Here is a 13,043-nt window from a genome sequence, read left to right on the forward strand (position 1 = left end):
CAGGTCGCTTGAGGGAAGTAGGTGGCCTGCCCTTCACATGTGAAGGAGACGTCACTCCCCACACACTGGGCAAGGGCTCTGAAACGTGTGCCAATACCAAGGACTTTCCTTGGTGGTTTTGCTTCATTCTCCTACATTCATGCCCATAAATGGGCACATGCAAATCCCTGGGCAGGGTCCACGGCCAGGCTATGCCACGTCCTCTGGTGCAATAGGTCATCCTGGACCCACGGTCCTGACCTCACAGCAGCCACAGCGCAGGGGCAGTCAGCAGCAGCTGCTTGTTCCCAGGGACAGCTTCCAGCCTAGCGCCCTCAGGGTATGTCCAGTTGAAGTGGGTTTTTTTTTAACCTGGGCAACAGCCGAGGGCATTCACTATGTTTAGGCCTCAAGCTAGGTTCCCACTGACTCGCCACTCTCTTTGGGACTCCCCATCATTCTGAAAGAGATTCTCAGCTCACACCACATACTTAGCATTGTTTTAATTTCTGGCTCAACTCCCGGGGCCTCTGCCCCCAGAGTCCCAAGGACGAACCACAGCCCTCTCTCCTGCTTGCACTTTGAGACTCTCAGGAACAGTAGCCCGTGACAGGTGTGGCAGAAGAAGGTCCTCTTTAGGGACCTCTTTGCTTGCCTATGGGACTCTCAATATTGCTGCAAAATTAAATAGATTCACTTGTATCATGGACACGATAATAGTTCCTACCTCACAGTGCTGAAATGAGAAATACATTTGGTGGTATGTGAACAGTACTTAGAAGAGAGAATGGTGCACTGCATGAACCACATAAATGTGAGCTGTTGTAACTACCAGTATTAATTCCATTACTGTTACCACTGTCCTGTTGGTACAGGACAGAGGCTGGGGACGGCTGTCATAATAGGAATGCAAAGCATTACGTTCACTGGTATCGATGTAAATCCAACTCCAGGTAGGCTTTTGCCAGTGCGGAATATGTTTCCTCGTGTGGCCATCTCACAATGGTGAGCACTCCCCCACGTTGAAGTCCGCCTTCTCTCATGGCTACAATCAAGAAAGTCCCTGCTGTACGTCAGGATGGGAGGAAAGCCATGTGAGAACCGTGGTCTGTGCAGCCCCACGGGAGACTTCTACCTCCAGTGCTAATTGCAGCCGTAGGGCTGTGAGCAGCTGCCCACCACCTCTTTTCGCAGTCCTGCGCAGCGGAAGTCTAGGGACCCGCTGACATCCAAGGGTCTTAAATCCAAGGGCCAACCCCAACTGGTGAGCCTGGTGCCGGCTATATTTCTTCAAGGCAACAATGCTACTCTCGGTGCTGAAAACCATGTGGAAAGGTTAATGAACTTCGAGGGAAGGACCATAAAGGAAGGAAAGAGTGATTCCAGTTGTTGAACTATATTGTGGCTTAATGACAAGGCCTAGATGTTGGCATCAGGTGGCTCTATTCACCGCCCTGTGACTCTGGTCAGTCTGCTACTGGACCTCAAATAATAATGTGCACCTTCCTCACTATATATACATGTGTGCACAGGCATATGTCGGTATGTGTCCACACACGTGTAAATACATGAACAGAGCAAGGGAGGTAACAATATAATATTATTTTGTTTAAAAAGTATGGTGCCCAAACAAAACATCAGTATGAGTGCTCTGGAGGGGCTGGCACTTCAGGTGGCTTGGATTTTTGTCTTTTTGCTGTTCTGTTTCTAGATTTTGTTTTGTTTTGTTTTGTTTTGTTTTTACCAATCACATGCATTCCTTTTGTAAAATAAAAAAATATAAAGTAAAAACCAATCTGTGCAGTGACAAAATGGTCTCTATGTTTTGAAATTATATAAAGTTAGAAACGTAGGGAAATTAATTATAGTATGAGTGTTTGAACAAGAATCCAAGGTACTTGTACAGGAAGAATAAACCTTGAGATTACTTTTACTTTTGTGTTTTCATAGAAATTGTAGGTGGAATAAATATCACTAATTTATTACCTCTTTAAAAATACACAGTTTGTAGGATTTTTATTGAGATTAGTGATATTAAAAAAAACACTGAACACAGTGTCCAGCATTATACACTTAATAAATGACAGCAATTAATTAGCATTATATGAGGGATTGCTCCAAGTCGTCAAGTCTTCAGCAACATAGAAGTTATGCTACATTTAACGTTGTGTGAAGTGTATGAGTCGCTAGATGGTGTTCAGACAACATTTTATTACACACAGACTTATAGAGATGTTTAGCTTAGAAGAATTTGACGTGGCCAGGCACAGTGGCTCACGCCTGTAATCCTAGTGCCCTAGGAGGCCAAGGTGGGCGAATCGCTCAAGGTCAGGAGTTTGAAACCGGCCTGAGCAAGAGCGAGACCCCGTCTCTACTATAAATAGAAAGAAATTAATTGGCCAACTAAAAATATATAGAAAAACTTAGATAAGCATGGTGACACATGCCTGTAGTCCCAGCTACCCGGGAGGCTGAGGCAGGAGGATCGCTTGAGCCCAGGAGTTTGAGGTTGCTGTGAGCTAGGTTGATGCCACGGCACTCTAGCCCAGGCAAAGAGTGAGACTCTGTCTCAAAAAAAGAAAAAAAGAAGAGTTTGACTGAATGTTAGAACCTGAACCACTTTCTTCATTCCTCTAAAAATTGTTTAAATTTGAGGGTTTTAAGTTAGTAATTAAGAATAAATTCCCCAAGGAAAAAGCTTTAGGGATAAATAATGTACCACAAAGATACTTTTAAAGCTTCCTCCTTCATCCTTTTTCTCTTATTTTGTGATTATAAAATAATACCTGCTCATTGTTAAATTATGAGAACAAAAAATACACATAGAATCAAAGAGGGTGGTAGGAAGCACTAGTTCTGATGCATTGAAAAAGAAATTGGGAGGAAACTCACCAAGATGGTAATGACAGTTTTCTCTAAGCATGGGATAATGAGTGGATTTCTTTTTCTATTGATTTTAAAGATAAATAGCCCAAATCTTCAAAGCCAGAAAAAATAACAGCACTCTCAAACCCAGTATTCTTAGACTGAAACCCAAGGAATCTAAGGTCCAGGGAGCATTCCTAGCGGAAACTATGCCCACATGCAGTAGAATATATGAATTCAGAACACTATCTGGAAAGCATAGGCAAGACATAAAACATTCATTTCTATAAAATTGAAACAATTTATCTTCCATTCTTGAGCAGATGGGAGGGTAAATTGAGGTTGATTTTTTTCGCCCTGGTGGTCATGTTGGAGGAAATACGAGTGTTCCACCTCCGGCCTGTTTAAAATAAGTCTCTTGGTGCCGTGACTCGACTAGCCAGAGCCAGCAGCGAGATCGAGGCCCAGCCCTCGTCTGGAGGGCGGGCAGTCCTGTGGGTGGACTCTCGTCACGTGGGGAGCACGGAGATAAGTCCCCCGTCCTGTGGAGGAGGATGCAGGGAAGCAGGCTGTGGACCGCAGACGGTCCACCTCCATCTACAGCTGATAGCTGCCTCTCAGACTGTCCCCTGCTCCTCACATTGCTCCCTCTTCTACAGCTTTATCTACCCAGCTGACTCACCCAACACCCGGCTGTTACTAGATACATAGCTTGACCACCAGCTATGTGACCTGGGCCAAAGCCTCACTTCTCTGGCCCTCCATTTCCAAATTAATAAAATGCAAATATCCTTTAGGGTGCACTCAGCCACTCGTCTACAAACCCATTCCTGTTTCCATCGGAAGAGGATCCTACACTGATAAGAGGATGCCCTCCTCACGTGTCCGGAGTCTCCCAGTCTTGCTTAAGTCTGGCTGTGCTTCAGAATCATTTGCGGAGTTCGTCAGATGTACAGATTCTGGGCCCTCTCCAAGACCTGCGAAATGAAAATATCTGGGCATGGAAGCCTGCAATCAGTATTTTAAGTAAGCTCTCCAGATGACGCCTGCATAGCTGTTCATGGTCGAGAATGCAGGAGTCACTCACTGGGGCCTGTTTTGCTCTGGTACCATCTGAGTGACAAAGAAGGTTACAGTTGCCTCTAGGAGGGGAACAAATGGCATCACCTCGAATGATCAGTGTCAGCACTAGCTCATCAAAGGCCTTTTGTGGATTAGAAAAAGGCACGCGTCTGAACAAACATGGCCTTGTCCCGGAGGTGGCTCACCTTGGCAAGAAGGGCTAGGTTTCAGCTCTCCCATGCTGCACAGACATCCTCTTAGCCTGATGTCTGTCTGCAAAGGACAGAGCATTTCGTCATACTCACATGGCTGACCACAAGGTTTCTGTGAAAACAGGTCAAGTTAAACATGTTTTCACTCGAGGTAATCCGAAGCCAACTGGGTGAGGGCATGACCCTGTTAGGCCTGTCCATGGCGGACACCCTTGGAGGTGGAAATTTGCTTTCAAGCACTCAGTTCCTACCTGCGTGCCCAGGTAAGGTTCTGTTCTTCTCTTAAGGGGCAATTTTTCTGCTGAAATCAGGTTTCAGCAGGGTCTTTCCAGAGAGAAGGAACTGGGAACTTTAGGTTTAATCCCAAGAGCCTCTTTATCTGTTTTGAGACTGAAATGGGTAGGAGAAAGGACAGGCACATTTTCACTGACTCATCACTAAGGAAAGAGGAGGAGATGGAGGTAAAAAATGAAAAGGAGGGAACAAAAGAAGAACAAAGAAGAAATAGGCAAATGAACACGCTGGAAACCCCTGTTAGGAATAATTGACACTGGCGAGAGAGACAGAGAGACAAAGAAAGAGAATAAGAACTACAAGAGAGCTAATGGGAAGATAATCCCATTTGTGGATGGCGCGATGACAGTGCCAGGCACAGGGCACAGACACTGAAGTCTGGGCTGGAGGAAGGGAGGCGGGCACGCAGCGATAAGGCCGTGGCTGCAGCCTGGCCGCAATCTTGTTTGAGGGGTGGGAGGAAGGAGAACAGGGCAGCAGTGACACAGGAACGAGCACAGGGTGGGAAAGTGACAGCCAGACGCGGAGCTAGAAGTAGGCACAGGGAAGTCAGAAAATGTCCTGTCACACAGGACTGTCGGAACTCAGCCGAGTCACTGCTGAAGAGACTCTGTGCTGGTCAAAGAAGCCAGACACAGCCCAAGAGCTGGGCTCGGGCTCGGAGCCGCTCCTCAGCATGCCGGTCGCTGCCCTGCAGCGGCTCAGCGTTTGCACCTGGACTGGCAGGCGGCCGAGAAGAGGTTCTCGCTCAGTTTTAGGTGGCCAGGAGAAGTGAGGACAGGTGTTAGATCCTTTTGGATAGTCAGTGGAGGCGGGTCTCAGCTCAATAGCTAGAACTCAGAGGCAAAGGTCTCCCTCCACTGGACCCAGCCGTTGCTCTGTTAGTGGTCTGGGGAGATGCTACGGGTGGCGTCATTCAGGCAGGCCCCAGTAAAACTGCCTCCTGCCAAGGACATGTTTGGAGCAAGACAGAGGAACGAGCCCAACGGTGGTGAACACAGTCCTCATTCTTGGTTTAAAGTGAAAACTGGCTTCTATGATTTAGGGTCCCTAAGCAGTCATCCCTGGGAGGGTGAGAAGTAGGGAGGAGCTGGAGAAATAGGAGAGACAGTAGGCACCTGGGACAATGGGAGGGGCATATTAAGGCAGCATGGGCAGTGTGCATGTGTGCGCGCGTGTGGGTGTGTGCATGTGTGTGCGAGCATGTGTGCGTGTGTGCGCACGAGCTCCTACCTCGGCCTGTCATAGTGAGTGTGTTGCCTCCCAAGCAGGGAGGGCAAGGAGGAGGCATTCTGACGAGCAGGACCATTCCTGATCACAGCTTTTAGGACTTGGGAGAAACACCTGTTTCTTTTCCACCGCAGGTCTCTTCTCATCTCATGGATTACCAGCCTGTCTCCATCCTCCACACTGAAATCTAGCGATATTTCATAGTTCTCTAGTGGGGAATCTCTCTGGTGTTGCCCTCTGTATCTGAGATGTCAGAATAAGAAATCGGGCTATTATTTACCTAGAATCTTCAAATACGTGAATTTAATCTAATTGTGGCATTCTGAAAAATGTATCTAGAGGCCCTTGGGTATGCTTTTAATTTAACAAAAAAAATTATTACAGCCTTTCTTCATAATCTCCAAAGTAGCTAGATAAATTTGTTTTTTCTCCTCTAATATTTTCATGTAAATCAATCTCCTTGCCTCCTCCATCCTCATTTATTGTTTTCATTTCTCTTCTGTGAAAATTTTCAATTTGTCCTTGTTGTCCTAGCAAACAAATATCAAATACAGACTTTACTAGTCCCTGGCTGTGTCTATGCAGCCACAGGGGTGAGGCTGAGGAGTTACTGAGAGAATTCATGCAGGGTAGACAGGAGACACGGCAAAGTGACACCCAGGGGCAGGGCCTGTCCACCCTGGGTCCTCTGCCTAGTAGCCGGGTCACAGGGGGTGCTGTGGCAGGGAATGATTGATTTTGTTGCTAACCTCGAAGAACGAGGATGTAACCTCAAACATCCCATATTCTTTTAATAACCCATTAGAAATCTGTCATCCATGACTTTGTTTAATCTTTCTGAAGCTGTTTTTACTTTAAGTGAATAGGGCCTTCTTGTGTAAGGAATTCAGTGATCTTACAATCTGCCAGGCCCCTGCCACCTGGCTGAGCAGGAGTGACTGGCTGGACCCCCCAGACCAACACAGAGTGTCTCGACCTGCCTCGCTTCTCCCTGGGCATTTCTGGCAGAACTGGAGTCACCAGGGAATGACTGCAACTCTTTGATTCACATACTGGGTGTATATGGCTTCCACTTCCCTGTCATTCTTGGCTGTTTGGTAGTGAACGCTTTTGTGTACAGGATAACTTTAGGAATATATTTCACTTGGAGAATCCAGGTAAATAAAAATCTAGATAGCTCCAAGGGATTTTGTGTTTGTTTTGTTTTTTGTTTTCTTTTAGTATTATCTAAATGTATTATGAAGGGTCTCGAAAACTGATATGCAGTGCAGAGATATTCTGCCCCAAATATAAAGAAACCTTGGAACTTAGTATTATCTAAATGTATTATGAAGAGTCTCGAAAACTGATATGCAGTGCAGAGATATTCTGCCCCAAATATAAAGAAACCTTGGAACTTCTCCCTCTTGCTAATAATTCTAGAATTCTGCACATGGGAACTTTAACACCCAAAGCCTTACTAAACAAGACCTCTTTGAGATCTAGTCTATAACCACCTGACCATCCTCTTTTCCTGGCCCTGCAATGCTGTATTCTTATTCAAGAGTGAGCTACTTATTTGCTCTTCTTGGAAAACCAAGCCTATGGAGATCTCTGTGTCTTTGTACATGCTGTTCCCTTTGCTTAGAATTGTCTTTGTTAACCGTCAAATAGAGCAGTTCAAAATACAACTTTTCTATGAAGTCCTACTTCAGATTCTTTGACCTCACATAAATCATCCCTTAAACTTTAATCTCACAAACCTTTGCTCATACGTTTATTTTAATAGGTCTTCAAATTCATTGCAATTACTTATTATGCTTCGAACTGTCTATGTAGACTACTAGTTCTTCCAGGGCAGGTACCAACCACATCTTCTATAAATAGCAACCTCATATACCCTGAACCACCATAAGTAATGGGTGAATATGTTGAAAATATGAATGAATGGGAGAATAAATGATGGAGTGGTAAGAGGATTCGTATATTTAAAAAAACTGGCTCACTCTCATGCACATGCTCACACACACACACACCATACCACACTCACACACACACACATCGTACCATGCTCACACACACACCGTACCACACTCACACACACACACATCGTACCATGCTCACACACACACCGTACCACACTCACACACACACACATCGTACCATGCTCATACACACACCGTACCACACTCACAACACACACATACGCACATGCTCACACACACACACACCATACCACACTCACACACACACACATCGTACCATGCTCACACACACACCGTACCACACTCACAACACACACACATGCACATGCTCACACACACATACCGTACCATACTCACACACACACACATGCACATGCTCACACACACACACACCATACCACACTCACACACACACACATCGTACCATGCTCACACACACACCGTACCACACTCACACACACACACATGCACATGCTCACACACACACACACCATACCACACTCACAACACACACATACGCACATGCTCACACACACACACACCGTACCACACTCACAACACACACATACGCACATGGTCACACACACACACCATACCACACTCACACACACACACATCGTACCATGCTCATACACACACCGTACCACACTCACAACACACACATACGCACATGCTCACACACACACCGTACCACACTCACACACACACACATCGTACCATGCTCACACACACACCGTACCACACTCACAACACACACACATGCACATGCTCACACACACATACCGTACCATACTCACACACACACACATGCACATGCTCACACACACACACCGTACCACACTCACAACACACACATACGCACATGCTCACACACACACACACCATACCACACTCACACACACACACATGCACATGCTCACACACACACCGTACCACACTCACAACACACACACATGCACATGCTCACACACACATACCGTACCATACTCACACACACACACATGCACATGCTCACACACACACACACCGTACCACACTCACAACACACACATACGCACATGGTCACACACACACACCATACCACACTCACACACACACACATCGTACCATGCTCATACACACACCGTACCACACTCACAAAACACACACATGCACATGCTCACACACACACACCGTACCACACTCACACTCACACACATGCACATGCACACACACACACCATACCACACTCACAACACACACACATGCACATCCACACACACACACCGAACCACCCTCACACTCACACACATGCACATGCACACACATACACCAGACCACCCTCACACTCACACACATGCACATGCACACACACACACCAAACCACCCTCACACTCACACACATGCACATACACACACACACCTAACCACCCTCACACTCACACACATGCACATGCACACACATACACCAGACCACCCTCACACACACACACATGCACATACACACACACACACCGAACCACCCTCACACTCACACACATGCACATGCACACACACACACCAAACCACCCTCACACACACACACACACATGCACATGCACACACACACACCGAACCACCCTCACACTCACACACATGCACATGCACACACACAGGACCAGGAAACTGGAGTGAGGCAGAGGCTGGATAAATTTGCAGGTGGAAACCCTCAGCATCAACGAATCACTGATTTGTAACTTTTTGTATTAGTGTCCTTGATCAATTTTCTTCTTTGTCTGAAAGTCATGAATGCTTATTGCTACTTTTCTCCTGGTACATTAACCTTGATTTGTCATGAAGGAACTTGCTTTAAGTATTACTGGCCTAAGGTTTGGTTTTTCTACTTCAAAAGAATGTTCAACTATTTTAATGTGTGCAACACAATGCAAAGTGAAAAACATAAATATCCACCCATGGGCTGCTTACCTCCACTTCTGGAACATTAAATACAATATTCAGGAAAATCAGGCCTACCGTTGATTTTTCCATAATACCCCAGTACATATCATTAGTTGGCAATCTGTCAGACGGTTTTCAATTTGAGTGACAGTCTTCACATACAAACCAATTCCGATTAATTTGTGAGTATCATTTAAAGAAACATGACATCAGATCCTTGATTTAAATCAAGATATATGGCACCTTCTACTTTTCACTTATCTTGTCATTTTATGAGGAGAAATGCAGTCATTTGTCTGGTGCTTTTTTATATTGTATACATATAACCTCACACTGCTTATCACTCCTGGCTCCATTATCCTTAAGATAGTCACTTTTTTTCCCTCCTTCTAACAGTTGCTCCATTATTTTATTAGTGTCCAAAATGAGACCTCATAGACAGTGATGATCATAGAATAATGGAAATTAGAGATGGAAATGGCAGATGAGGTCTCCTTGTCTATTTCCTGGGGCTAATGTTCCTGCCAGTCTGTAAGCTCAGTGCTTTAGCTCGCCTTGTTTCAAACAACACCAGACACCAAGGCCGGGGCCTCCACCACCTCCCTGGAGGCTCTTGTCTACACCCTAAGACTGTCTCTACCTACAGCGGAGGGATGATGAAGGGTTACGCAATTCCTGAGCAAAGTCAGGCCCACCCATGCATGGTCTGTCTAGCAGGCGAGGGATGTGGAGGCTTGAATGATTAACCACCAAATCCAATCACTGCAGAGAGCCGGCCTGGGTCATTCCGGGCAAAATGGAAATGACATTTTGTTGTTGTTTCTTCAGCAGCAGGTTTGCAGGCTGAGAGATGAGGAGGGCTTATCCTCACCCTTTACACTATTGTACTCAGGAAGAGCCATAGTCAACTGAGATTCTCACCACCATGAGCTAAAACTCTGGCTCCCCGCAACCATGCAGACATTTCCAGGGTACGGAGTGAGGGCACTGGCAGAATTTGAATAGCCAATAGCATTCTTCATTCACACCTGCTCGACATCTTTCAGCTGAGTCCTCTGCCCTTCCCACCAATCTTGCAGTAGCACACCACCTCATATGGGTTTATCCTTCTACAAACACCTTCCTCTACGTTTTGTAGACTGCCTCTCTGATAATGATCTCAAATTCTGTCCCAACTGAGCAATCCTTCATTTTTACTAAGGGAAAAAATTTCATGGCATTTTGACTTCCTCAAGTTTTCTGACCTGTGACTCAGATTTCCTTTCTCTAACTTCATTCTCTCTTGTCCTTATCCCTCAACTTCAACCCGTTCCAGAACATTTGCCCTATTCTAATGCCTGTGTGCATCCATCATGCTTTGACTTAGTCATCAGCTCGCCAAGTTCTCAGAGTTGAGTTCTTCTATACCTTTATCATAAATCACTCCCCTGGGCTCTTCAATCATTTTTATTGCTCTTCTCCAAACTCTCACCTATTTGTCACCATATTTATTGCTTTGAGAGTCCAGAACTACATGCAGTATTCTAGGTTTGGACTTATCAGAATCACATAACAGGGCCTGATCACTGACCTCAGGGCTGTGACCCTCCACTGCAATGTCTGAAATGACATTGGTTTCTTTTTTCCACCTGTCAGGCTGCAAACACATATCTAATCTGCAGTGAAAGCTATCACTCCAAGATGTTTTTTGCCTTGATTTCTTCCTAGTTTTCCCTGTTCCATTGATTGCTATTATTAGTTAGCATTTATTATGCTATTATTAGTTAGCATTTATCCCTTTGTCCTCTCCCCTACTCTATGACCCGGCCAATGCAGAAAGTAAGCTCACAGCTTCCAAAAGACTTTTAAAAAGCAGTAGAAGGGCTGGGCATGGTGGCTCACGACAATAATCCTAGCACTTTGGGAGGCTGAGGCAGAAGTCTCACTTGAGACCAGGAGTTTGAGATCAGTCTGAGCAAGAGCAAAACCCCATCTCTACAAAGAGTAGAAAAATTAGCCAGGTGTGGTGGGGAGCATCTGTAGCTCCAGCTGTTTGGGAGGCTGAGGCACGAAAGGCAGGAGGATCACTTGATCCCAGGAGTGTGAGGTTGCAGAGCTATGATGACACCACTGGACTCCTGCCTGGGTGACAGAATGAGACTCTGGCTTAAAAAAAAAAAAAACAGCAGTGGAGGGTGGATAGTGGTGGCAGTTGCACAACAATGTGAATGTACTAATGCCACTGAATTACACACTTAAAATGGTGAAAATGGTAAATTTTATGTTATGTGTGTTTTATCCCAATAAATACATTCCAAAATGTAAAAAGTGAAAAAGGAATGAGGGTAACTACTTTACCCAATCATGTGTGCCTGGGGGAAAGCAAAGCTCATACAGGGAAATGGAAATTGGAGATCAGGCAGAAATACTCTTTTCCTCAACACAGAGCTGTCCCCAGTCCTCACATGTCACCCCTGCTGACAGTCCTGGTAAAAACAAGTTTCTGCTCACGTCAGTCTCGCAAAGCTCATCAGGCTCTGGGAGACCCACACTGGAGGCCATGTGGCTTTTGTGTGTCTCCAACAAAATCACCAGCTATATTCTGCCTGTGGGATCCTTGTGGTTGGCAGCAGTGTGAAAAGGAAGAGAGGGACAGCTTGATTTGCAGATCCCGGCTGGGGCTGCGGGGCTGCGAGTCAGAGGCATCATCTCTGGACTCGCAAGTGGAGAAAATGATGCAGACGTCATTGGAATGGTATAAATATGGAAAGGCACAGTGACATTTTCACCCACTGACTGTTCAGAATACAGCCGCCCTTGAGCTCTGCTCCTCTCCAAGCAGCTGCTCGTGCCACGTCCGTGTAGGAGCAGTGACGTGTGCCAACCGTCTCACTTGCCATCCCCTCACTTACCCCTGGTTGGTCCCCCATTCGTTGCGGATGCAAAGGTGCTTGTGGACGGGATCCTTCATGTAACCTTCGTAGCAGAGGCATTCCCCTTAGAAGGAGGGTAAGGAGGAAGAAAGAGAAACATGAATGAGTGGAGCAACATATCTGCGTTTGAGAACATTAACGTGATGGCCAGATTGAACTCAGACCCTGCTAGTGGCATGAATGAGACAGTAAGTCCCATTTTGTCCTCTACTCCCCTCTCCACCCCCTACATGGTGAACTCACCCACTAATCCCTCCATTTTCCAGGATGTGATTATTTTCACCAGAGGAGGAAACGCATCTTTAGAAAGCACCTATTGTATGTGGTCTGTAAGCATAAAGACCAACAATTCTTTGAAGGAAGTGACATTTTCATCTCTATTTTCTCAATGCCCAGTATACTACAAGGCACACACCAGATGATCAATAGTGTTTACAGACTGCATAAGTGAGTTATTTCATCAAATATTTCCAGGAATCTTGAAAAGTAGGTATTACGAGCTATGTTATGCTGAGGAGGAAAGCTGAGACTTGGAAAACTTGAAGTACTTGCTGATAGCTTGTAAGTGGCTGAGTTAATATTTGAAACTAGGTGTGTCTGTTTTACCT

General features: G+C 45.6%; 1 protein-coding gene across 2 annotated transcripts in view; it reads right to left on the reverse strand.

Annotated features, from left to right (window-relative positions):
• ASTN1 (astrotactin 1) overlaps positions 1-13,043 on the reverse strand; it is a 315,886-nt gene that overhangs the window by 145,983 nt on the left and 156,860 nt on the right. For both annotated transcript variants that reach the window (XM_012765031.3, XM_012765030.3), the window contains exon 8: positions 12,415-12,499. In XM_012765031.3, the coding sequence (XP_012620485.2) occupies positions 12,415-12,499 (85 nt within the window). The remainder of the gene's footprint in view (positions 1-12,414; positions 12,500-13,043) is intronic.

This window comes from Microcebus murinus, chromosome 2 (assembly GCF_040939455.1).
Source record: "Microcebus murinus isolate Inina chromosome 2, M.murinus_Inina_mat1.0, whole genome shotgun sequence".
In the NCBI taxonomy this organism is placed as follows: Eukaryota; Metazoa; Chordata; class Mammalia; order Primates; family Cheirogaleidae; genus Microcebus; species Microcebus murinus.